The following is a 24010-nucleotide window of genomic DNA, read 5'->3' on the forward strand; positions in this document are numbered from 1 at the left end:
CCGACATTTACATTATTTATTCATGTGCTCGAGGACTGTGTTGGTCTACATCAGAGGACTTAATTATGTCCAAAGAGGTCCGGCGATAAGTCAAAGACCCCATTTCATATCATAAAGAATAAATTGTTTATATATAAAATACATGTCTTTATATTACATTGAAACAAACTACATATAGTCCTACTTAATCATCTGTACTATTTCTTAGTAATATTAGCATCCCAAAAAATATACAAGTTAACATAAGTAAGGAATTAAATGCTCCCTCTTTATTTTTGCCCTACATGATAAGATCTTGCGGAGCTGCCATATAATCTTTGTAAAAAAAGAAAAAAAAAAAGAAAAAAAGAAAAAAAGGATAATGTCATACAGAAAAGCATGGCATTCATTTTCTCTAAAAAGCTAAATGAGAAGTGCACAATTTCAAATGAGGACTGGACTTTAGCTATGAGGATATTGGCAATGTAATCTGTAAGGTAATTTGAAAACAAAATTAGAAGCACTTTAAAATCCATTTTAGTGATGGCCAGAAAATAGCCTTACAATAGGCGTCACTCAATGTGATTGTAGTAAGAATCCTTCCCAACATCAGCTTTATCACCGTTATTTTTGTGGATAAAAATGGCAGCTAAATGTCCAAAACATTACTTCTGTGTGTAAATTGTTCACAGTTTCTTCACCTGAGATTGCTGACTTTTTCAATGGAATTTTAATTACCATCTATGGGAAATTATCTCACAGAGATTAAATATAATTTATTCTACATACTGTTTGCAAAAATTTTAGTGTAAACGTTTAGTGTTTGCACTCAATATGATGCAAAGGAAAAGGCAAATTTTTTTGGGAGAAAAAGTATGCCTTGCATCACACAACTCAAGACACAAACCAGCAGTTTCATGTCATTAGGCCATTACAAAAGCATTAATTGCTGGGCCTTCAAGCAAGCGAAATGTACAAGTAAGGGAGGAAAATACAGCACAAGGGTAGGTAGTTTGATAAGATGTTCGAAGCACACACCATTCTTTGGTTTCATCGTGCTGACAGCTTAGAGCAAGGAGAAATAATTAAGGATCTGATCCACGGTGACCTGCATTCGATGGACCTCTTCAGACCGTTTGGGGGCAGGGAGAGGGCACACTCCCACTAATACAGGTATGGAGGGTGAAGGACCAGGAAAAATGACAATTCAGAAAACTGGGGAAAAATAACAGAAACAAGCACTATAACAAAATGTGAGACGGAGATTCGAGATAAGACAGAGGGATTTCAGGAGATAAGATGTGGTGCTCAGTTTAAGAGGTTTCAGTTAGATTTTTAAAAGACTTACTTTTATAACTTCCTACAGGCAAAACAGCTGGAAAACACTCACATACACATTGTGCTGGTGATAATTTATCTTTTCATTCTCTTTATATTTTTTTTAAACTGTTACAGCTATCTGCTTGGTTATGAGTTCGGTTTTAACGAGTACTTCAGGTATCCAACAGCTTGTCTGTAAAAGATTGTTTCCTATTTGATATTAACAACGTTGATAATGAGGTGACATTTTATTAAATTTTTTAGTGGGGGTGTGAGTAATGCAAGCGTGAGACGTGTTTCCAGAACGTTCTTCTCTTGCACGACACCGACGGCCAACATTAAACTTGTAGTGGTTTTGGTTATTGACAAAATAGACATCAGTAATTAGGAAAACAAACAGCTTTAACGCCATCAAAGCTTTATTATCCACCCAAAATAATATCTCATATATAAAGATTTCCACAAAAAGAAGTGGCATAACAAAAGAAATATTTCTTTAACAAAAATGTTCTCCTGGATTAGTTTCTTTTTCTACTATAAACAATACAATTATACTTTCACAAACTTAGTATGAAAAACACAATGAAGTAAACATGGAAATATGTCCTTTGTCCCTCCCTCTGCCTAGCCCTGCACTTCAGACAGTAGCAAGTCTGCCTGCTTAAGTCGTGCCTGTATGAAGGGACTTAGAGGAGGGGCCTTATTGATCGTCTTCTATGAGTGAAGTCCAGGCATTAGTTCCAGCAGGGTGGGTAGACAGCTGTCCGTGAGCCACTCTACTGGGCCTACATAGCAGGGCTGAGTGGAGCTGGGATGTGCACTTTTGATTTTGATCTCCCCAACATCACTTCTATTGACCGACGCACTGTCCTGTGCTTTACTTGCTGAGAGAAGCACTTGCTGAGGCCTAGCTGGAAGCCCAGACACAAGCCGCCATTGCATTATCCTGGGTTGCTGTTGACAAGCTTGGGATGATGAATCTTCCATGGTCTGCTGAGGCCTAGCCCTAATCACTGCTGTCATCTACTGGCAACTGCCGTATCCACTGACCACGGCAATCACAAGTCGGGTTATCGTGGCACACAGGGCTGAGAATCCCAGTGTTTGTTATCTAGGTGTATTATGCGTGGACTAGGCTCTCTAAAGTTGGACACAGAGGTCAATCTGTACTGAGAGCAGCCAACTTTTTTCATCGGTGTTCAATTCTCTCACATTGTTAAAGATCAGAAACTTTTCTTGGTGTGTTTCTTTGTTCTTTAAATCAGTTTTAATTTTTTTTTTTTAAAAAGTGCCAGTTAACATGATAATTTTTCTTTAAGTATAATGTCAATGGAACCCAAATGACTGTCTAATGGTGAAGTGTGATTTGTTGGGTTGTCGGTTTGTATTTTGAGAATTTCAAGAGCCATCTTGAAATCTGAAATCACCTTTCCATGAATAAATATGGACAAAATGGTCAACAAATGCTTGATTTCAGTGACTGATCTGATTGTGGCCCATTTAGTCTGTGTCGACGTACAGTCTGGCATGTGGATGTGTTCATACCACATAGTTATTTGAGGTATTTTCTGTTATCTGTGGCACAGCAGTTGTCTTAACCTTATTTATTTAAGATGATAATGTTATGAGGGGCTTACCACTTCTTTAGGCACAGGCTTGCATGCTCCTGTTCTCACTGAGACTAAGAAGAAATATCTTGATACATCCTGTTTCATCCTGGTGTCCTACAAAGTAGCACCTGTGCATTAATCCCAAGGGAGAGCACATTGATTCATTATTATTCAATTTTCTTTCATAAATTGTGGTAATGTTTCAACAAAAAACTGACAATTCTGAAAATGTGAGGCCTGTAATGAACCTTAACAACCAATGGTAAGTGCTGCCATCTAGTGATTATTACATGAATTGCACCTACAAAAGGAGGCCTCATAAATGCTTGAAAATTTTCAACATAACTTTAAATAGCACCCCTAATATGTAATTCTTCAAAGTTAGTATAACACACCCAAAAGAGTCTTATCAGTCTATACAGCCAAGTGAGTCTCTGTGTTCCCACCATTACTGGTTGACAGCCTTCTCTTTACTCTCAGTAGCATTCGGCCCTGCTCGTAGTCATCCTGGTCCACACTGATCAGCAGGCGGACACCCTCCGTGCCTGCTGCCATCCTCAGGGAATCAGTGATGAAAACTCCCTTCAGGGCCTCCAGCAGAGCTCCGCTCAGGTAGTCACCCCAGAAGGCCTCGAGGTTGTCCAGCTCTGTGAACTTGATGTCGCACACGATGGAACCCAGGTCTCTGGCACGAAGCAGCGAGTTGGCCTGGCTGAACAACTCAAACTGCCGCTCCAGGGGCTGCCGTTTGTCCGATGAGACACCCTCGCGGAGTGCCGAATCATGCTCCAGGTATTCAGCACGGACACGCAGGCGGATATCTGATAATGGAAGACAGGAGGAAGCGGTGATGGAAAATAGGGGTGACAGTGTGGGAGGGGAAAGTTGAGGGGTGAAATAATGATAGGGAGAGTACAGGGACATAAGTGAATAATGATGGAGAGGTATAGTGAGGAAAAGGGGGAGGAGAAAAGAGAAAAAGAAGACAGTAGTGGAGGGTGAGGAAAGAGGAGGAAAGGTCACGGAATAAGTGTAAAGATGGGAACAGTCAAATAGGAGAGGGCCAGGTAAAGCAACAGACAGGAAGAGAGGAAGGTCATGAAATCAAAACAAAAAGGAAGAGAAACAGGGGCAAGACAAAAATGTTAAAAGACAGCTCATTAGCTCCTCTATGTTAGCATTACATTAAGCAGGGGCTTAAAAATGGGGTTCAAAAGCACATTGTTCCCAAAAGGAGACTGTGACCCAATAAGCTGACTTCTAACTGGACTGGAAATTGTACACTGAAATATGTCAGGATACTTCTCTTAACAAAAGAGCAAATATTATGTTGCAGCAGCGCAAAGCAAACTGATAATTATGTGAGGCAGTGGAGCTAGACCAACCTGACTGTGTGCATTTTTTTGTGCTAAATATTGCTGCAACCCGTTCAACTTGTTCTTGGTGAATATGGCATGTTGGAGCACCCAGAGAAATACTCTGCAACTGAACCAGTGGTGTAGTCCCCTTTTCTTTCCAGGCAATTCAAAATGTCAGCTGTTAACTAGACGACAGTAATCAAGAGACTGATGCATGAGAACTCTGAGTGTGACATCCTGCGTGGCTTACATAAGTCATGGTTCAAGCTCATGTGATGAAAACATTCAAATTCTTGTTGTGCCAGTAAGGAGAGCAACTTAGCAGTGTATCGAGCGGCTTTCTGTTCCAAACTGGTGTTTGAAAGCAGCAGGTTCATTCTGACCAACATGTTAAATGCTGAGAACAGATAGCTGCTGGAGATCCGCGGTAATAGGATTGGTGGTCATGCAACAGCACAGCGAGAAAGATCAGAGGATACATACTGTACTGAGTAAGAGCACCGCTGAGATCGTCCCCCATGTCATTATTCCAGAGCTTCGAGTGGAAACCAGCTGCTGACGACTTTTGCTGCAACAAAAATCCACGCCTCCCACTCAAAACCCCTTTAGTAGAGGTAAACAGTATTTACTACAAATGATATCCGTTTCACTGGAAACATCCTCATCAATGTCTCATTGCACAGGTAGCAACATTTTTTGAGGAGTTTCAAAGCCATAGTTGCATCAACTAAAACGTGTTTAATGCTCTCCATCAGACATTTTTAATAAAGGTGAAACCATAATAGGGAAACAAAAAGATGTCTTTGATGGGAAGACATCGACTGGAGTCTCAGTTAAGGTACAGAATCATTAAAACAGTGCATCAAGGACCCGACTTGAACACTTATCAAGGTCCACAGTAGCTATGATTCCACTGATAAATGTTTCAACTCAAGAGTCACGTTTACCCCCTCTTCAGTCATATTTTGTTTGGAGCTGCGGGGAATGGCACAAGACTCCAGAGGGATAAAGTTGGGAAAATGTCAACATTAGAAATGCAAATGTTGAATTAAGGCATTGATTTTGCATGTCTTAACATTTGTAGGAGAGCGATAACCAAACACTGGCATTTGCATCCCTGCTTCATAAGGCTGTAATTAGATTACTATAAAAACAGAGGACTGGCTCAAAGGAGACGCTTAATCGATATAGTTTAGGAAATGTTTAAAATATGCAGGGTTGGAGATAAGACTTGCAGATGGAGGGTCATCATTCAGTTTACTCATACAAAAGAGGCAAAAGTATTTTCTTCATAGAGGCATTATGGTACAAGAACATGAAACACTGACATTTTACAGAGACATTAGATTGTGATCTGACAAATTATCAAACTTAAAAATAACTCATATTATTCTGCCTTTCTTCAAGTCAATCCAATGACAATGCACACAGATACAAGTCTGAAACATTATTTTGTTAGATCATAACTGTCCTCAGAGAACGTAAAGCACCAATACCAAGTATTCATCCCTCTTTTTATGTTAATTGTTTTACAACATTGATTAACAGTGGATTGCGAACAGCCAGTGAGTCACCAGTGGGAAATGTTGGCGTTGTAAATTTCTGCAAACCACAAATATGTTACATTTATATGTTTCATACATATCATATTTTAGTTTCTAAGACATAGTATGGTAGGATACGAACTGACTTTGTCATCAGGAGGAAGAGTGGAGTGTGGATGGCATGACATTTAAGCAAAACACCTGCCAGGCTGCAGAACACTGTTAAAAACAACAAATACAAACCACTTGTTTGTTATTCATTACTGAGATTCCAGCGGCTTTTTAAACCACCAAATGTGGGTGTTTTTTAACAAGCCATCCCTGTTTCCATTGGTGACAGTGCGACGAAAAGTGGTGGTTGTTTCCTGAAACTTTGCTGTATTTCTAGCTGGAATATACCATGATAATGGTTGTTGTTTTACTGAGACATTTCTGCATTTACAGCCGGGACACTGCCACAAAAGTGGTTGGTTTTTACCAAAACATTGCTGTGTTTTCTGCAAGGATTGTGCCACCAAAAGCAAGTATTTTAAGCCCAAACGTGATCTTTTCCTAACCAAGACATGTAAAGTTTCACTATATCCACTGCATAACAAATGTTACATACCCATGGTTTGCAGAAATGTACAATGCTAACATTTGTTCTGGGGATTGGATTGAAGACAAACATTACAATCAGTATGAAAACTGTTAATGAGTGGTCACTCAACAGTATCAGTAAGGGAAAGAGTACAAAAAAGTTTAAAGCAACAATACCCTTAAGTGTAGAACAATCGGTCATGAAAAAATATGGTAATCTACAAAAAGCATGATGTACTTAAATATTGCATGTTGATGCAACAACGGGTGAAGATGGCCACTAGAGAAGTGCCTAGAGAAACTCTGAACAAGCTGAGAGGGACTAAGTGAACACAGCTGTAGTGCAGAGGTCAGCATTGAAAATACAAATGCAAGACACTCTGAAACTTAAGTCAAAAGTTTTTTTGTATTCTGACAAAAAAGTTTTTTGTAATTTTGTATTATGTGTTTGCCATGAGCCAATCATGGGTCACTGACAGAAACACACTATCCCCACTGTAAAGTGTGGTGGTAGCAGCATCATGCTGTGGGGATGTTACTCTGCAGCAGGCCCTGTATTGCTCAAGAAGGTAGAGGGTAAATTGAATGCAGCAAAATACAGACAAACCCTGGAGGAAAAACCTGCTGCAGTCTGCCAGCCAACTATGACAAAGATGTTCTTTTCAGCACAACATTCTACAAACCTGTGCAGATTTATTTTCACATTGACAAAGTCTTTATCTGATAATTTGTGTTAAAAAGGCATGCACTGTGATTCAATGTTGCAAAACAAGGAGAGGGAGTGAAAACATTTTGTTGTACAATATCCTTGCAAGAACATTGTAAAATAAGCAGTGACAGGATGTGTTCAAGGATTTCAGTATTCTGATTTATCACAAAATGTCAAAAAGGGCATTGGTCTTAAAAGGAGGTTGGAGTACTCCATGTCACCGAACTTTTTGCACTCTTATACAATATTAAGCATGGAAATATTAAGTTAAAGCACTGTTAACAGTTTGACCTTTTGGACCATTACACTGTTTGAAGGCTGTGGCTATGATAAACAACCGCCCTTCATGCAATTACTGTATTTATGGATGGCCACCATTTCAGCCTTCCCATTTCATACTGAGCAGGATGGAGGTAGAGATAGTGGCACTGAGGAGAAGGCCATTTAAAACCACAGGAACACAATGATAGTCATTTTGTTAGGGTTACAGAGCACTTCACGCTTCATCAGACACAGAGACATCCACTTAGACAGGACATTAGGAAGCACAGCTTTCATTTTCTCACTTTAAACACCAAGCCCGTTTGGCTTCCTCCATCTCAACCCCCCACCCCCTCCAAAAAAAAAGTTTAAGTACCCATTTACGAGGAGTCACTTGGCACGGAGAGCTTCAACTCTTTATCGATCCGTTTTTCTGCTGAATGACTGACCAAGAGAGTGGAGAGTTAGGGGAGCATTGAGAGACGGGCAGACAGAACTCTCTCTTTTCCCCCCATAGACAAAAATCACTCTCTGTACCATTTTGCGTAGTTTGAGCATTTAGAGTTCGTTCTCTCCTTCTGATTGTGTGTAAGGATACTGTTTTCCTGACACACAGGTTGGTCTGTTTAGAACTGCGAACACAGAGAAAGGAGAGAAAGAGAGAAAGAGACAAGCACAAGTGGGTTGGACATCTGTCGACTGGGTCGTTTTTTCAACATCAAGCAGGCATGGCACAGCACTCACTTCTCTTAGTTGTAATGAGGTCTGAGTCAGGGCAATAGTTGGTACTGACAAGTTAATCAGCTCAGCTTTACTGTAGCTCTACGATATAACATGGTAGTGTCTAAGTGGGATGCTTAGGACGACTCTTACCCTGACCAATTCCCTTACCCTCACCTTCACCAACCCATTATTTAAGCTCCAACCATAACATTAATCAGAAATGTCCATTAAGCCAAGTAAGGGCCTTCACAAGCACCCCATTTAGGTAGTACAAAACTGCTACTGAGCTGAGGCTACAAACACCTTATGGGCATTTGTAACAGCAGTTGTCATTGTCAGAATGTAATTGAGATACTTCACTGAAAATGATCTGAGAGATGAATCATGACAAGAAAAAGTATTTGAGGTCTGTTTAAAGCTAGGGGCCAGCATTGGACTGAACCGCCCTATCTATCTCTGCTCCCTCTTGACAAACGCACACCCAGGGCTCACACAGGGCACAGAGATAAGATACAGCAGGAGCTTCCTTCAGCAGAGCACTGTTGGGTTATTTTCCTCAGAACTGCATGAGTAAAAAAGGTTACACGGGCATTTTTGAAACAGCTGGCTGTTGGCAGCCATTTTAGAATTTTTTTGAAATGGAATACAGGACCAATCCTTATGAAAGGACAAGTGTCTGTGCCAAATAAGCATTCGTCTTTTAACTTGAGACTCCAGAGCTGGCTTACGTGAAGTTTCACTTAGCCAGTATGAACTCCATTGATTGAATCTTGAGGCAGATGCTTACAACCACTTGTAATGAAGATAGTGTGAGAGGAGAGGATGGCCCCACAAGATTTCCCACATGTGGCACAAGCTGGCACCTTCACAAACATGTCCAACATATTTTTTTCTTTTTGCAGGTTTTAGACTGGGCATTATTATTTCAAGTTAAGCACTTAAGTGTATTAATTCATTGTTCTGCACTGAGATTAGAACATCCATCCTGTCAGTCTTCCAGCTCCCTTTTTAATAACAAATACAGAGAACTGCCACCTGCTGATATACAGTAATTTCCTTTCATGCAGGCGCAGAATGTTTGTGCTCACTGGCCATTGGCTGTAGTCGCTGTGGTGTGTTCAGTGCAACTGTTTTGCCACAGGTCACAGGTGATGAGAGGCACCGCAAAGGTCAACCTTCTTCACCACTAGTTCTTTGACGTCGATTTGGTGCATCTGGCCTTTAAGATCTCAACTCTAACCATTAAGTTAATTCAAACCTTCACCACAGATAATCTTAAGATAAACTAGACAAAAGCAATTAATTGTTGTCTTCCTGTTTTGTTTACAGAATATATTTACCATCAATTTTTTGTTGCTGTAAATGATATCAGGACCAGTCCTAAATCATGTTCCCACTCTTGTATACCATTGCAGCTCTGATAACAGCTAAAGTCTTCCCAATTTTACAACCATGATTTACCTTATCACAACTCGTGTAACACAAGTTGCAAACTCCATTTAAACAGCATTTAAGAATACGCAAAATTTAAATTACATAATAGTACACTGGAATGATTAGCACTGAGCTCCCCAGTTAAGTATTAACCTGGCTGGTAGAGATCAGTTGTCATTATAATCAGCAACGTCAAGCGACTAATTTTCTGTAACATCAGACACATTAAAGATAAGTTTTATTTTTCAACATAGTATACAAAAAATATCGACTTCTGTTTCTTTTGTCACATGACTGCACAACTGTGAAAGTTTTTTGTGCTTGGGTCTTAAAGGGAAATTTCGGTTTATTTCAACCTGTCTCCTATCGTCCTAAATTTGTTTCAAGTGACTAGTGACATAAAAATAATAGTTAGCATGTTAGCCGTTAGCCTAGATACAGCCGGGGCGCATAGTAGCGTCAGACCTGTTAAAACGTAAGTGAACGGGCAACCTTCAAGTGCAAAGTTAGTCCACTAAACAAGCTTTTTTTCCACAAAGACCGCCTCATATCGTTAGGATAAATGTCAGAGAACATATAGAAAACGACATGTAAACGTGTTGTCTTACCTTACCGGTGTGCTGCCATGTTTGTTTACCATTTAGCTCTGCTTTCCAAAGCGCGGCCGAAATATATCTCGCGAGCTCTAGATAAAGCCCAGCTGGATACTACTCCAGGTGGAGGTGTCTCGTCCTCGGTCACATCCAGACCTTGAAAATAAGGCTGCAACCGGTCCCATTCCTTGCAACAGAGGCACTCCTCTTCTGTGGGCACTGGGGCACAGCATTCACAGGTACACCACCAATCTCCATAGCTACGCAGCCTTGCAGCAGCCATTCCTCCTCTCTCATCCTCTACCTGTTTGGCCTCTCTCTCTCTCCTCCTCCGTTCTTCAATTACACTAAGCTCTTCCTCAGTGTATTCTGGCTCAAATAAATAAGGGCGGCCATCAAACTCAAAATCAAATTCCTCCTCCACAAAGTCGAAGTCTGGCAAAAAGTCAGCCATTATTCTATAAATCTTTCATAAAATAAATGAAGGAACTTTTCAGGCTACTATCCGGTTCTGCCTTCCAGCTGTTGCTGCTTGTTCTCGCGAGATTTCAGGCACGGTATGAGATGGCTGCTTGTTCTCGCGATATTTCGGCCGCGCTTTGGAAAGCAGAGCTAAATGGTAAACAAACATGGCAGCACACCGGTAAGGTAAGACAACACGTTTGCATGTCGTTTTCTATATGTTCTCTGATATTTATCCTAACGATATGAGGCGGTCTTTGTGGGAAAAAGCTTGTTTAGTGGACTACCTTTGCATTTGAAAGTTGCCTGTTCACTTATGTTTTAACAGGTCTGACGCTACTATGCTCCCCGGCTGTATCTAGGCTAACGGCTAACATGCTAACTATTATTTTTATAAAAGAAAAAAGAAAAGAAGCCAGCACTCACAAATGTCCTTTTGGTAAATTTAATAAATCGACTTGGGTGGCGTTACCAGAAACACAGACGTTTCGACAGAAAGTCTTCTTCAGTGTGCACACACTGAAGAAGACTTTCTGTCGAAACGTCTGTGTTTCTGGTACTTTTGGCTGCTTCTGCTGCTTTTGGCCGTGCACCTGTTGAGAGGATTTATTTTGAGAGTGCTTGCTTCTTTCCTATGTGATTTTGAACTATTATTTTTATGTCACTAGTCACTTGAAACAAATTTAGGACGATAGGAGACAGGTTGAAATAAACTGAAATTTCCCTTTAAATGCTAACTGGGTTACAGAGACAGCAGTTAGTTGGCCATGTTTGTGAAAATGTGTCAAGTTCACCAGGGTTATTATCCACAAAGAATATCAGGAAATTCAACATGCATTTCTCTACATATATCCCCATTATTGTGGTTTTAGTGAGATCAAATGAACTTAGAGTTGTCCAGAGATTTTCATTGAAAAATCAAGTTGCGAAAACAGCTGAAAACTCTTTGGAAATCTTTGAGGCTTGCTGCTGAGGACTCTGTCAGTTCCGTGAAACACTGACACCAACAACCCATGTCAAAAATAGATAAGGAATCATCCACAGTGCACAACACTAAAGACGTTTCCTGAGGGGGATAGGGTGGGGGGCAGCTACATTATGATACACAAGCATCGAATACAGAGCAAGGTGGCAGCACCAACCCCTGCTGTAACAAGGGGGAGAGCCTCTTTTACCTTAGGCATCGGCCCAGACTCGTGAGCGAGCGCATGACTGAGTTGATCACGCACACTGCGGTATGTATGGACTGAGTGGAGTGACAGACTTTTTTGTTTTGTTCCTCAGTCTCCCCCTCTGTCTCCATGATCCACTGTGTCTTAGGTTACTCGATCTGAGTCACAATCCTGAGTCAACCTGGTGGAATCAAATGTGGAGTCAAGACAGCAACATGTTTATAGTCACAGGCACATTACGCATCTTGAATAGCTAAGATGGGCTGTCTTCATTGTTAGATGATTTGTTTTTGTTTTTTATTTTAAATCGAGTAAGAATCATCAGTCCTTTTTTTTTAGTAAGTATTTCTGACCAACAGGCAATGATGGACGTTCAAAAGAAATGATTCAGAAGGTCTACATGAATGACAAAGGAAACTTCACACAGAAGGCAATTGATGTTAGTGTTATCTCAACCTTAGTGTGCTGAGAGAAACTAGCATTGATTGATAAAAAAAAGGCAGGCAACAGGAGTTAGATTGTTTCGAATAACTGCTCAAAGAATTTTTCAGGATGATATGTGAGGTTTGACAGTTGACTCTTGTGACAACTTAGTATCAAGCGTGACAATAAAGCAGAACAAGGGCTGCATCTAGTGGAGACTGGATGACTTCTTTCAGCACAGAATAGACAAAGGGGACAGGCCACAACCTACCAGTCTGCGCTCTCATCAATAGCAGCAGCTGAATATAGTTCAATGGGTTAGAGAAAAGGTAAGATGAAGGGAAAAGAATGTAAAGATGGAAAAATAGACAGGGCACAAAAATCTCCCTGATGTTGCATGTTTAATTAAGACAGTTAAGGAGATACTGTAAGTATAAACTCAACAGTCAGAGTGTGACAATGAAAACACCAGGTATTAGTATTGAAAGAGATGCCAGTCAACTGAAACAGAAGTGCGAGCATTTCTTTGTGTCCAGCAGTTGGATCAATTGTGTGCCATTTTTTGCTGAAGTTGTAAATCAGAAAAAGTCCTTGAATTTCTGTGGTGTTTGTGATGTTAAGTCAGCATCTGCTGCACCGTTAGTGAACATGGTGTTGACTTTCTGGTGCTATGAGAGACTAAATTGAATTGTCCGACCAAAGCATAATCGTAACTTCGCTAACAAGTAAGTTTGACACAAGCGCTCACACGCAAACCTCATAGTGTATTCAACAATTAAAGTGTGGACTTTGGGGCTGGGCAATGTATTGATATTACATTGATAGTGAGATAAAAGACTAGATATCATCTTAAACTTTGAATATGTGTTGTCTTTTCCTGGTTTTAAAGGCTGCATTACAGTTAAGTGATGTACTTTTCTGAACTCACCAAACTATTCTAGCTGTTCTATCTATCTTTAGCCACTTAATCAAAAATATATCCACATTACTGATGATTATTTATCAAAGATCTCAATGTGTAAATATTTTGTGAATGCACCAATAGTCAACCCTACAATATTGTCGCAATATTGATATTGACGTATTTGATTAAAAATCTTTTGATATTTCATTTTCTCAACATCACCCAGCCCTACCTGATGATATCACCAAATTCACAGTTAAGGTCTCAAATATTTAGCTTCATGTTCTAATGCTGCCAGATGGCTTTCAGTAAGTGTCACACTGGGATAAAAAAATGTTTTCCCATTGACACTGGCATACCTGGCAAAGGTGTCCTTCAATTAGATTCAGTGCAGTTCAGAGGCCACTGTATGCTTGTCTAACAGTGTTAGTGTGGCTGGTGGATTGGCAGCTGGTATTTAGGACCAAATGGATTATAGTAAGCAGTCTGTTTTTTCTTAAGTGTGTTACTGTTAATTTATTATGTTGATTTGTTCTGTACGACATCTATTGCACGTCTGTCTGTCCTGGAAGAGGGATCCCTCCTCAGTTGCTCTTCCTGAGGTTTCTACCGTTTTTTTTCCCCGTTAAAGGTTTTTTTTGGGGGGAGTTTTTCCTTATCCGCTGCAAGGGTCCTAAGGACAGAGGGATGTCGTATGCTGTAAAGCCCTGTGAGGCAAATTGTGATTTGTGATATTGGGCTTTATAAATAAAATTGATTGATTGAATTTATTGTTAGTAATATGCCTCTCTTCCTGCTCTTTACACGTATCTTTCTACACAGACAACAGCGAATGCATACAGTTGAGTCATTGCTTTACAATGCAAATTTTCATAATGAGTTAAAAATAAAACACTGGACACACAAGGTTTTGGTGCCTTGAGATGTTTGAGGATTGCAGTGTGAAAAAATAAAATTAAAAAATTTAGACTTCATGTGTAAAACTCCTTAACTCAAATGGAAGTTCAGCGTAGACAAACAACATCAAAATTGAGAGGACAAAACAGGAATTGAATTGTTAACACATTGAAAACAAAACTAGAGCCTATGTGGTTAACAAAAAGAAAATGTTGTGTAAAAGAAGATGGCGGGATGAAGATAGGAAGGCAAGAAAAGAAAAGCTAAAAGACAGACAGGTTAAGAACGCAGGGGCTACACTTACCACAGGATTCTTTATGTGGCCGTGGCGGTGGAAGCAGTGGCGGGCCCTGTCTGCTTGTTTTCTTGGGCCTGCGGGTCCAGCCATTTCCCCTCTTCTTCCTCCTCCTCCTAGCAGATGGCCCAGGCATTGGAGGGTAAACACCTGACAGAACATAAATGAAATGAGTTTGTACAGTTAGACAATAAGACATAAGCATGGATGGAGCTGTATTTGCTATTTTATTTCTGTTCCTATCTGCCCTATTTCTGTTCATCACCCCATTTTTATCTGTTTCTGCTGATACTTGATCCAAACATACTTTCTGTCCCCTGTAGAAGGTTCCCCACAAGCTTAATGTATGTAAATTAGCACCAAAGTTGGACTACATTTTAACCTGGGGGAAACTACTTCAACTTAAATGCTGTACATGTACATTCCTAGCACAACAGAGGGACTGAACAAAGTGTCAGAAAGGATGCCATTGCCTCTTCACCAAAAAACAGGTCCTGGCTTTAAGTGCAGTGTAAAAATGTGACATGCTGTCAGGAATGATAAACACTGACACTGGACAGTCCCATTTCTTGACTGATTAAAAAGGTTTGTGTAAACACTGTAGGCTATACTTACCAGTTCTCAAATGCTGTGTGAAAGATGAAAGAGGTATTTCTGTTGGTCTGTAGCTGTGTTGCATTCCAGAGGCGAACACCACCTCTCTATGCTCTATTCCATAACTTTGTCCAAATCTCTCTGGAGACACTGTAAACAAAACAATCATCAAGCTTATTAGGGCAGGAATGCAGTTATGGCTGGCATGTTCTAGCACGCTATCGTAAAGAGAGGCAACTTTGAAAGCACGCATCATAATCTCAAAATCTGGTAATGAGCACCCCTATGACTAATCCTCACCTGTCCTCCTTTTCTTATGGGACACTAAAGGCAGCAGGTCATGACGTGTAAGGACTCTGAGTAGTTGCATTAGTGGCTCCAGGTTGCCATCACTGAGGTATCCTCGCCTCTCCAGTTCCAACAACAGGTCAAGGCCAGTCTTGGGCTTATATGAGGCTACAAAGGGATGCTGGGAGCCCTGAGGCTTTGACCGCATCCAGGCCTTTAGAAGCTCAGGACTCGGGGACATGCCCATGTCATTTGGATCGCCACCACAGGGCTCAACTATCCAGCCAGTTGGATCAAAAGGGTGTGGTGCAGGACAGGTTTCATCAAGAAGGAATGACAACACTTCAATGTCAGTCTCTGTCAGCTGACAACCAACTACTTCAAAGACCTCATGGAGAGACAACATCCCATAGTAGTTCAGGCACTCTGTTTCATCCCAGTAAAGTGAGTCCCTGAGTGGACACCCTGGGTGATGCACTGCGGCCATGGGTCTGCCTACAGCCCCTCTCCACCTTCCCACCTGTGTCAAACTGTTCAGGATAAAAAACACAAACACACAAGGCGTCCATTAGACATTTAAAACTCTAACTTTCCAGCTGAGAAGTCAGGAAATAACAGCATATGATTTGTAACCAGTCGCTTAGCACAACGAGGCATGCAACCACCAAAACAAGTTATGCTGTACTTTACTGCTTTTCTTGTAGAAATTACAACTTTTTCACCTAAGTTTGAACTCTCTATGCACTCATTGGTTCCTCTCAGCGGTTTCAAAACAAAATTGCAGGAATTTATACACACAGTGTTCTAAATGCCAATGTCAAGGTATGTCTTAGCTGGTCTTTGTTATCATGTGTAGCTGCTGTTTTTGGAGTTTTTATGGTTCATTTCTAGCATATATTAACATACTTTTGGGCTTTTCTTTGTAATAATCTTATTTTGTGTTTAATAATGCTTGCTTTAGAGCTTTACATCTTTAACATCTATATTTGTTCTGTGTTGTCTCACTGTTAACTTACGTTGCTGCCTGTCTTGGCCACGACACTCTTGAAAAAGAATTTTTTTTTTCTGGGTAATTAAAGGTTAAACAAAAAAAATAAATTACAGTGCGACGTTAAAGTGAGTGGTTCCTTGAAAAGCTTGAAAAATATCATGTCTCGACAAATGGCAGCCAAAAGCTGTAACCCATATTCCTCGTAAACTAGCAGCTAGCAAAAAAAAAAAAAACAGCACGCCGTTTACGCTAACATGTTAATGTTATGGTGACATTTCAGTGTCACGCTCGTGCTGCGGTCTACATTGTTTCAAAGCCCGTTTTAGCAAGCTCAGCAGACTTACCTGTTTTCGGAGTCACCTCGACTCCGTCTTGAAACATGCAATGGTAACTTGTGTCAGCTGTGAATGAGCTTTGTCGTCGTCGTAAGGCAGCTGGAAGTCAAGGAGACTAACGTTAGGCGTTCCTCCACCACCCAGCAGCAAATGTTGGAGCAAATTACCCCCTTGGCACGTTACGTAATGACGTTTGTCTGTGGGGGAAAAAAACATGACAGGCATAAACAATACGCCCTTCAACAGCTGTTTTGCTTAATGACCCTGCTTAAAGAAAATAACTAGTACTAAACCTGGTGCAATATGACACATTAAGCATATATCCCCTTCACTAAGTGAAGAAATTTCCGATGCATTAGCTATAAAACATACAAACGGATATTAACGGTTATGTTTAGCTAAGAACGTTGTTAGCTAACGTTAGCTACACACGGGCCGTAATGGAGACGGGTCCCCCTCGGTGATATCAATGACAACGTAAATACAAACTGATATAAAATTGTTCGGTGCATTTTAAAGTGACAATTAAACATTTAATGTACCTTTAGACTTGTCGTTCCTCGTCAAGAGCGTTGGATGGTATGTCAACTCCCACAGCACCGTGCAGCAGCACTGACAGCTGCACAATAACACACAAAAACCGACCAATCACAGCCCTCCGCTTGTTCGATGACGCTGGGTCACGTTTTAACTTTACTGATCTGCGGTCAGATTTTCTCCACGAGATCCTTGTCGAGTCGATTGAACTGGGAAAAAGACAGCCGATCCCAAGTCTGCTGTTTGAGTTGCATTGTCAGAGAGGTTGTCGCTAGGAAAAACAGAAGTCCTGGCAGTTTTCATCCCGTAAAACATCGCCTCCCATACAGAAAAGCCAACATGAACTCACATGACAACATTTAACTAATATAAAATATTCTACAAAGTAACGTAGTTCTATGTCTTACTCACCAAAACGAAGCTTTACGAGCAAACAGAAAAACAAACACCCCAGCAGAGGATGGGTGCTCCCCGGTGCTGTCACTAGGTGGCGGTGTTTTTCACCCAGACACCAGGAAGTTAAATAACATCCACATCACATCCGTGAACCAGAACAGCAACAAAAGGTCTGAACCAGTACCACCCAAGTTCTGCTGTAAGTATACTTTGTCAAACGATAATACTTCAAACAGGTCTGGTCTTCTTTCTATTCGTCTTTAAATAACCACCCACTAGCGTGTTCAACATCTCAGTGTAACATTTATCTATCTGCCGGGACCTGTACAGTAGTGGAGATGAACATTAGCAGAGAAGCTAACGTTAGCTCTTCAAACAACCAGCAAAGTTGTTTTTGCTAGTTATTGTTTATTAGTTTAACTGTAGATATGTACGTATTTTAGCAACGCTGTCCATGTTACGATATAAATAGGTACTTAACGGATGTATGTTGGCAACAGTATCTTGTGTATCCTGTTTTTAGTGATGTGGCAGTGGCCAAGCCCTTTATTGACTAAAATTTTCCATTAGCCACTGCACTGTAGCAACATAACTTTACTACTCTGCATGATTTGTTAAGTGTAGGTATCTAACTGCTGTTATATACGAATGAGTTACACATTAGTTACTAACTTGCTTATTGATCCAGCGTACAATGTCTTACTTTTCATATGAAATACTGAGGCACTCGCTGTAACTCCACCTAACCATCATTATTCCTAACTGATTAGTCATACAGTAATTGCAGATTATATAATAACCCACTCTTCACCTTTGTAAAGTTATACCCAGCAAATGTTTGGTGTTTTGTATTTAATAATTGTCTGAATTGGATTTTATTAATTAGCCTATCTGACAAAGACAAAACAGATTAATCTAGTAAATGTGTCAGCACTAGGGTGATGCTTTACAATAATTTCAGGCCCTTAAAAATCTTTAAATGTCTTAATATTTATAGTAGGATTTAAAAGTCATCAAATAGTCTTACATTTGAATATGATAGGTGCCACAAACATTTAATCTAATTTTATTTATTCATCTTTTAATTTCATCTGTCAAAATGAGTCAGGCTCCTCTGCGTAAAAGTCCACATTTCTCGCTTTACAAATCTTTAAACCCACCACAGAACTAACTAATACGTTATGCTTGCACTTACCTGCTGGCAAAATGTAGATCAACCTAACTCACTCTGTTAACCATATTTCCTTTGTAAAACCTGCTTCTGCAAGGAACCACACATATATTATTATCCGTTATACTTACTGGCAATTTGTGACTAAGAAAAAGATGATTTGCTCAAAAATCAGTCTTCAATAAAGAAATATCTTGAAAAGATGTTTTTAAAGCAAGAAATTTAAGTGTCGGCTAACTGTAGGCACCCTGGATCTGTTTTGCTGAGTATAATAAGAGTTTCTGACAAAACCCCTTGTTGATACCCAGCACTATATCTTGCTTCTTGGTTGATGCCTGATGAAACATCTGCTACATTGCCTACCCATCTTTGTCGACAAAAAAATGAATAGATGGAAACAAAAAGCAGTGTTCAAATGGTATTCACTTTCTGATGTTTGTGTTATTATTGTTGCCTTGCAGCAGACTGTCTGTAGATGCCATCTGGAGCTCCAGTGGGGGAGAACTGCCTTGTAGACATGGACAGCAAGGCTGGAGATCTGTTCAGTGCCGAGGATGCTCATCCAACTGGCACAGGTGGAGGTGGAATCTTGGCAAAGTAAGGGCCTATATTTTTATTTTTATTGTGATGTGTGCTAAATTCATCACACAATTGTAATGATAATGCTATTATCACAAGGGCTTGTCATTTTATGTTGCTCCCTTTAACCCTGTTGAGATATGCTGGAGTATTTGCTACTATTGTTTATCAGTGCAGCCAAATGATATGAATTAGTCTCTCATGACTGATATGTCAGAGCCATCATGGGTATTTGCAGCCTACAATTCTGTAGACTTGTTTATGAATTTCTTGATACTTCTCTCTGTTTTCAGTTCTGAATGTGTTTTGTCTCATTTCAAAGGCTCTGGCTGCCCAAAGGATTCTCAGCCAGCGTGGCTAAAGAGTGGATCGACAGGCGTCGGGTGTCCATTCGACCTTGGTCCAGCTTTGTGGACCAACGCAAGTTTTCAAAACCCCGCAACTTTGGAGAGTTGTGTCAGAGGGTGGTGAAAAATGTGGAAGTGTATAACAGCAACTATACCTTCATCTTTCTGGGTCTCATCCTGTACTGCATGTAAGGCAAACAAAGAGGAAATCATTTGTTTTTGTTTTTTTTAGTGGGAATGTTTACGCTCTTCCTAGCTCTTACTCACACAGTCTGTACCTGTAGTGTAGACACAGTCAAGAGCTTCCTGGGAGGGTTTTGGCCGCAGGGTATATTGGAAAAGAGAAAGAGACCGGTGTGCATGAGATCTGATTAAAAAGTAGAATATACAATCATTTAAGCTTTTAACTAAGACTAAACTCGATTTAACAATATGCCGCTAAAAGTAATACTAAACTGACTAGATTATTGGTGTTTCTGCTCCTCAGTATCAGCTCCCCTATGCTACTGATTGCCTTGGCTGTGTTCGCTGGTGCCTTCTACATAATTCACCTCAAGTCCCTGGAGTCCAAACTGGTTGTCCTCGGTGAGTAAAGCTGTCAGGTATGCCCTGTAGTATTGTCTCGATACTGAAAGTTCTTACTTTGATACAAAACCTAAAAAAACCCCCACAGTGGAATCATATTCTTTTATGAATAACATAATCTTATATGTTACCTCTCTGTGATTATGACAGGTACAGAAAAACATTAATTTAAGACTGTGTTTGGCTAGTAAAAGAAAATTAAATATATCATTCCTTTTATATTGATACCAGTCAACTGAAACATTCCTGCAAAGAGGCAGCACTAAAATATTTGTAATAAGTGGAATTATTTTTTGTTGTTGTTGTTAAATGTGTTATTTTCATGTCAACCAGGCAGGGAGCTGAATGTCCCTCACCAGATGAGTCTGGCTGGAGCTGTTTCTCTACCTGTGTTCTGGCTGGCCGGAGCTGGAGCTGCAGTCTTTTGGGTTCTGGGTAAGCCAAACCTCATTAGTTGTTCTCGCCTCCTTTGATTTTCTGGGCCTGCAGAAATATTTGTTGCAGGCCTCATCAGAGCTCTGTAACAGTTGTGTTTTTTGTGATATTATTTCTGATCAAATCATTATACTGTAACATTCAGTGAAGTCTCTGTGTACGTATGTGAGCTCTATGACGCTAACGTAATTGTAAATGCATATGGACCCTCTGTCTAAGAAACACCTTCCTCCTCATTGCTTCACACTTCCCTTTTTACATTTGTCACGTCTCCCCTCAGGAGCGACGCTGTTTGTGATTGGCTCTCATGCTGCATTCCGTGAGCTGGAGGGGTCCGACATGGAAGAGCTCCTCATGGAGCCCGTGTGAAGAGCAGGCTGAACCCTCGGCAGGCGCTGGTCGACGATCAGTCATGACTCTGACCCTAAAATCATGTTAGCCCAGAGGGGTTGAGGAAGAGCTGCTCCTAGATTGGTTCCTTAGCTATGTGTGCATCCCATATTCCCTCTGTTAATGCACCTTGTCTTGCCTCTAATGTAGATGTTGTTACAGACTGTATTGCCTTTCAATCGAACTCATTCATATGAATAACTTGCCATATGCACAAATAATTTGTCAATAAGTATTTAAGCACATGATCATACAAATGTTATGCCTTTCTCTGCATATATTATACCTCGGATGCCTCTGGTTTGTGTCAAATAGCCTCTCGCTTCCCTCAACGTCTCTTATTCAGTAACATATCTTTCCACTTATTAATCTCTACGGACTGTCTGTGCTGTAGATATCCTGAGAAATAGCTTCTGTGTCTGGAACATCTGGCAAGACTGCTGCTTTCTTACGTAATGATAATGTAAATGCAACGTTTGCAATTCTAAACTTCTCAAAAATGATTAATTTTCCAAAGGAAAAGTGGCATGTAAAGCTTTAAAAATATTTATCTTACAATGACCATGCACAAAGAAAGCAAAACATTTCATTCAAGAGGGTATAAGACAAACTGGGTATGCCAGATAGGGTATTTAACATAGATAAAGGTCAGTACATAGTAGTGATGTTTTGTATTGGGGATGTTATGGTACTGTGGTGACTGTTTGTATGCATATTTATCAGCTCTACTTACAACATTCAGATCTGAAGGTCATTCTGTAAACCTGAAACATTTCTTTTTTTGAAATTCATTTTTCATTTGTTTACATCTATCTGTAAGTCGGGTGTTTTTGTATTTAAATTACATTTTGGAAGTGCAATAAACCCCCTGATGTAAATATAACTTGATGTCCGATTCCTTGATATTTTGCCTCTAATTAATACAAGTGATTCACTCTATTCGGTCAAAACTACAACTGGCTCCTGTTTTTGCATCCATGGCAGGAGTTGGAGTGAACTCAGTGGCCCTCAGCACTTAGTCTGTACATTTTCTCATTATTCTGGTCGGGTGTGAATACACGGTGGAATAGGACAGTTCCAACTCTCATGTCTCCTCGTTTCTGTCTCTATCTCCAGTACACCAAACACTGCAGCACTCACCAACCCCCTCTTGTCCCCCCCATGGACCCCCTCTTGTCCCCCTTTTTTCATGTGACCTCTGTGACCTATGCTCCGTGACAACACAGCAAGAGGACCCCATGCTCAAGTTGCCATGGCAATGACCTTGGAGGGCCCCAGTCAGACACACACACTCGTCCAAAGACACACTCGCGTACACACTGCGGCAAAGGCGAGCGATCGATATTCTATTATACGGAGGGTGGCGAGGCGAGGGGGGGGAGAGAGAGGAGAGTCGCACTGCAGTGAGCTCACTGCAGAGACACAGGGGAAATTAGACAGAGGGTGAGAGTGTGAGCGTGTTTGTCAGTGAGAGTGACAGAAAATGGGTGTGCATGTGTGTTCGTATGTGTGTCGGCTATGTATGAGCAGGAGACGCTGCATTTGTCATTGGACAGTGGCAGAGCAGTGCCAGAAAGTTTCTGTGTTCCTCACTCAAAGGGACAGAACGTCCACAGTATGTGTGACAGTGACCTCTCAGACCGCACAGTCCTTACCTCTCACATTATGAAGCTGTTTATTGTGTATAATTTTTTTGATTTGTGTACCAGGTGGGCAATAAGGGGCTCATTTAAAATAGATGACCCTTGTGGCACAGAGAGGTAGCACAATTACAGGCTGTTCCCACAAGATGAAAGATATACTGCCTTGCCTTATTTGCAGGAATGTAACCTTTTGAAAATAACTTTTATTAATCATAAAAGTTGCTATTCCTTCCTGAGCACATCATTTGTGTGCTATTTTTGACTTCTTAAAAGTGTTGAAAGATGAGATTAGGGAAACAATAGGACATTATTCCCTTTGTAAGACTCTCCTCCTGACAGTGACTCTCATCCTGAAGCTCACGACTGACACGTTTACAGAGAGGTTTGGTGCATTACCCTGGGCCGCTGCCAGCTCTTCCTCTTATGGCACGTTAACATCATGCAGTTTGCAGGTTGAAGTGCATATAAATTCATGACACTAGGTGGCATCCCATCCTCATATTTCTACTGTCTTTTACACCACTTCTGACTAAAATCAACAAATTTGCACCTTAGTGCGATGAAATAATGTCTGAGAGTTTAATCTCATATTTGACTGTATGTACTGGAATAATAGTGAGTCTGATATATGGGGTATTCAAGAGGTGGAACCAAGATGTTGTTTTGCAGATCACAAGTAAATTTCAAGTCTTAGCACTCAAATCACAAGTCAAGACCCAAGTCCTAAACTTTGAGTATCAAGTCCTAAACAATTCATAATGTTCTCCACCAAACATTTTAACAAAATATGAACAATCTATTGAATTTACGATAATCATGAATGCTTTTAAAATTATATTCAGGTGTTAAAACAAAGTTGTTGGACTCCGTTTGTCACCCATAGTTTTGGTACCTGAACAAAATTATCTTTGGTATCTTTTTTCCCAGGTGTTGCTCAGTAACATAATGTTTGTTCTTCATGGTTTTCTCTTGCAACTTGATTGTATGTTGCCGGATTGCTTCAAAACTAAGTGGATCTTGCAAATTAAGTGTTGACTTGCTGGGAATTAATAGTATTAACGTAAGTGGATTCAGGAAATAATTTGTGGCATACATAGTAAATAATGTACTTTTCAATCTTTGTGCGTGAGGGAAGGTATCAAGTCTTTTCAAGTCAAAAGGCCCAAGTCCAAGTGATGTCACGAGTCATTGGTGGTAAAGTCCAGGCTGAGTTGTAAGTATTTTTTGATTTTATTGAGTCAGGTAATCAATTAAGTAATCAAATTTGTGACTTGGGTCTGATTTGAGCCCAAGTTATGTGGCTCAAGCGCTCGCATGTCGGGTACTCCAATCAACAAAAATACTTCAAGGTATCATTTCATGTGAAATGTAAGAGGAGGTGTTATAATTAACATGTTACAACTGACAGTAATATGGCCTAACAATTAAATCTTATCAAAGAGATCAACACATTTTT

General features: G+C 40.3%; 2 protein-coding genes across 2 annotated transcripts; one reads left to right on the top strand and one right to left on the bottom strand.

Moving 5' to 3' along the window:
- Positions 1 to 1700: 1700 nt before the first annotated feature.
- On the bottom strand, positions 1701 to 17164 carry dedd1 (death effector domain-containing 1). The gene is made up of 6 exons (XM_050047465.1): positions 17014 to 17164; positions 16481 to 16668; positions 15158 to 15675; positions 14879 to 15007; positions 14273 to 14413; positions 1701 to 3730 (listed from the first exon to the last, which is right to left on the bottom strand). The coding sequence occupies exons 3-6, from the start codon at positions 15630 to 15632 to the stop codon at positions 3324 to 3326; spliced, it is 1152 nt and encodes a 383-aa protein (XP_049903422.1). The 5' UTR covers positions 15633 to 15675; positions 16481 to 16668; positions 17014 to 17164; the 3' UTR covers positions 1701 to 3323.
- A 284-nt stretch (positions 17165 to 17448) lies between these two features.
- On the top strand, positions 17449 to 21794 carry rabac1 (Rab acceptor 1 (prenylated)). The gene is made up of 6 exons (XM_050047509.1): positions 17449 to 17603; positions 19037 to 19172; positions 19477 to 19689; positions 19989 to 20086; positions 20420 to 20521; positions 20802 to 21794. Exons 2-6 carry the CDS (start codon positions 19051 to 19053, stop codon positions 20888 to 20890), a joined length of 624 nt encoding a protein of 207 aa, XP_049903466.1. The 5' UTR covers positions 17449 to 17603; positions 19037 to 19050; the 3' UTR covers positions 20891 to 21794.
- The last annotated feature ends 2216 nt before the right edge of the window (positions 21795 to 24010 follow it).

The sequence above is a fragment of the Epinephelus moara genome, chromosome 6 (assembly GCF_006386435.1).
Source record: "Epinephelus moara isolate mb chromosome 6, YSFRI_EMoa_1.0, whole genome shotgun sequence".
Lineage (NCBI taxonomy): Eukaryota > Metazoa > Chordata > Actinopteri > Perciformes > Serranidae > Epinephelus > Epinephelus moara.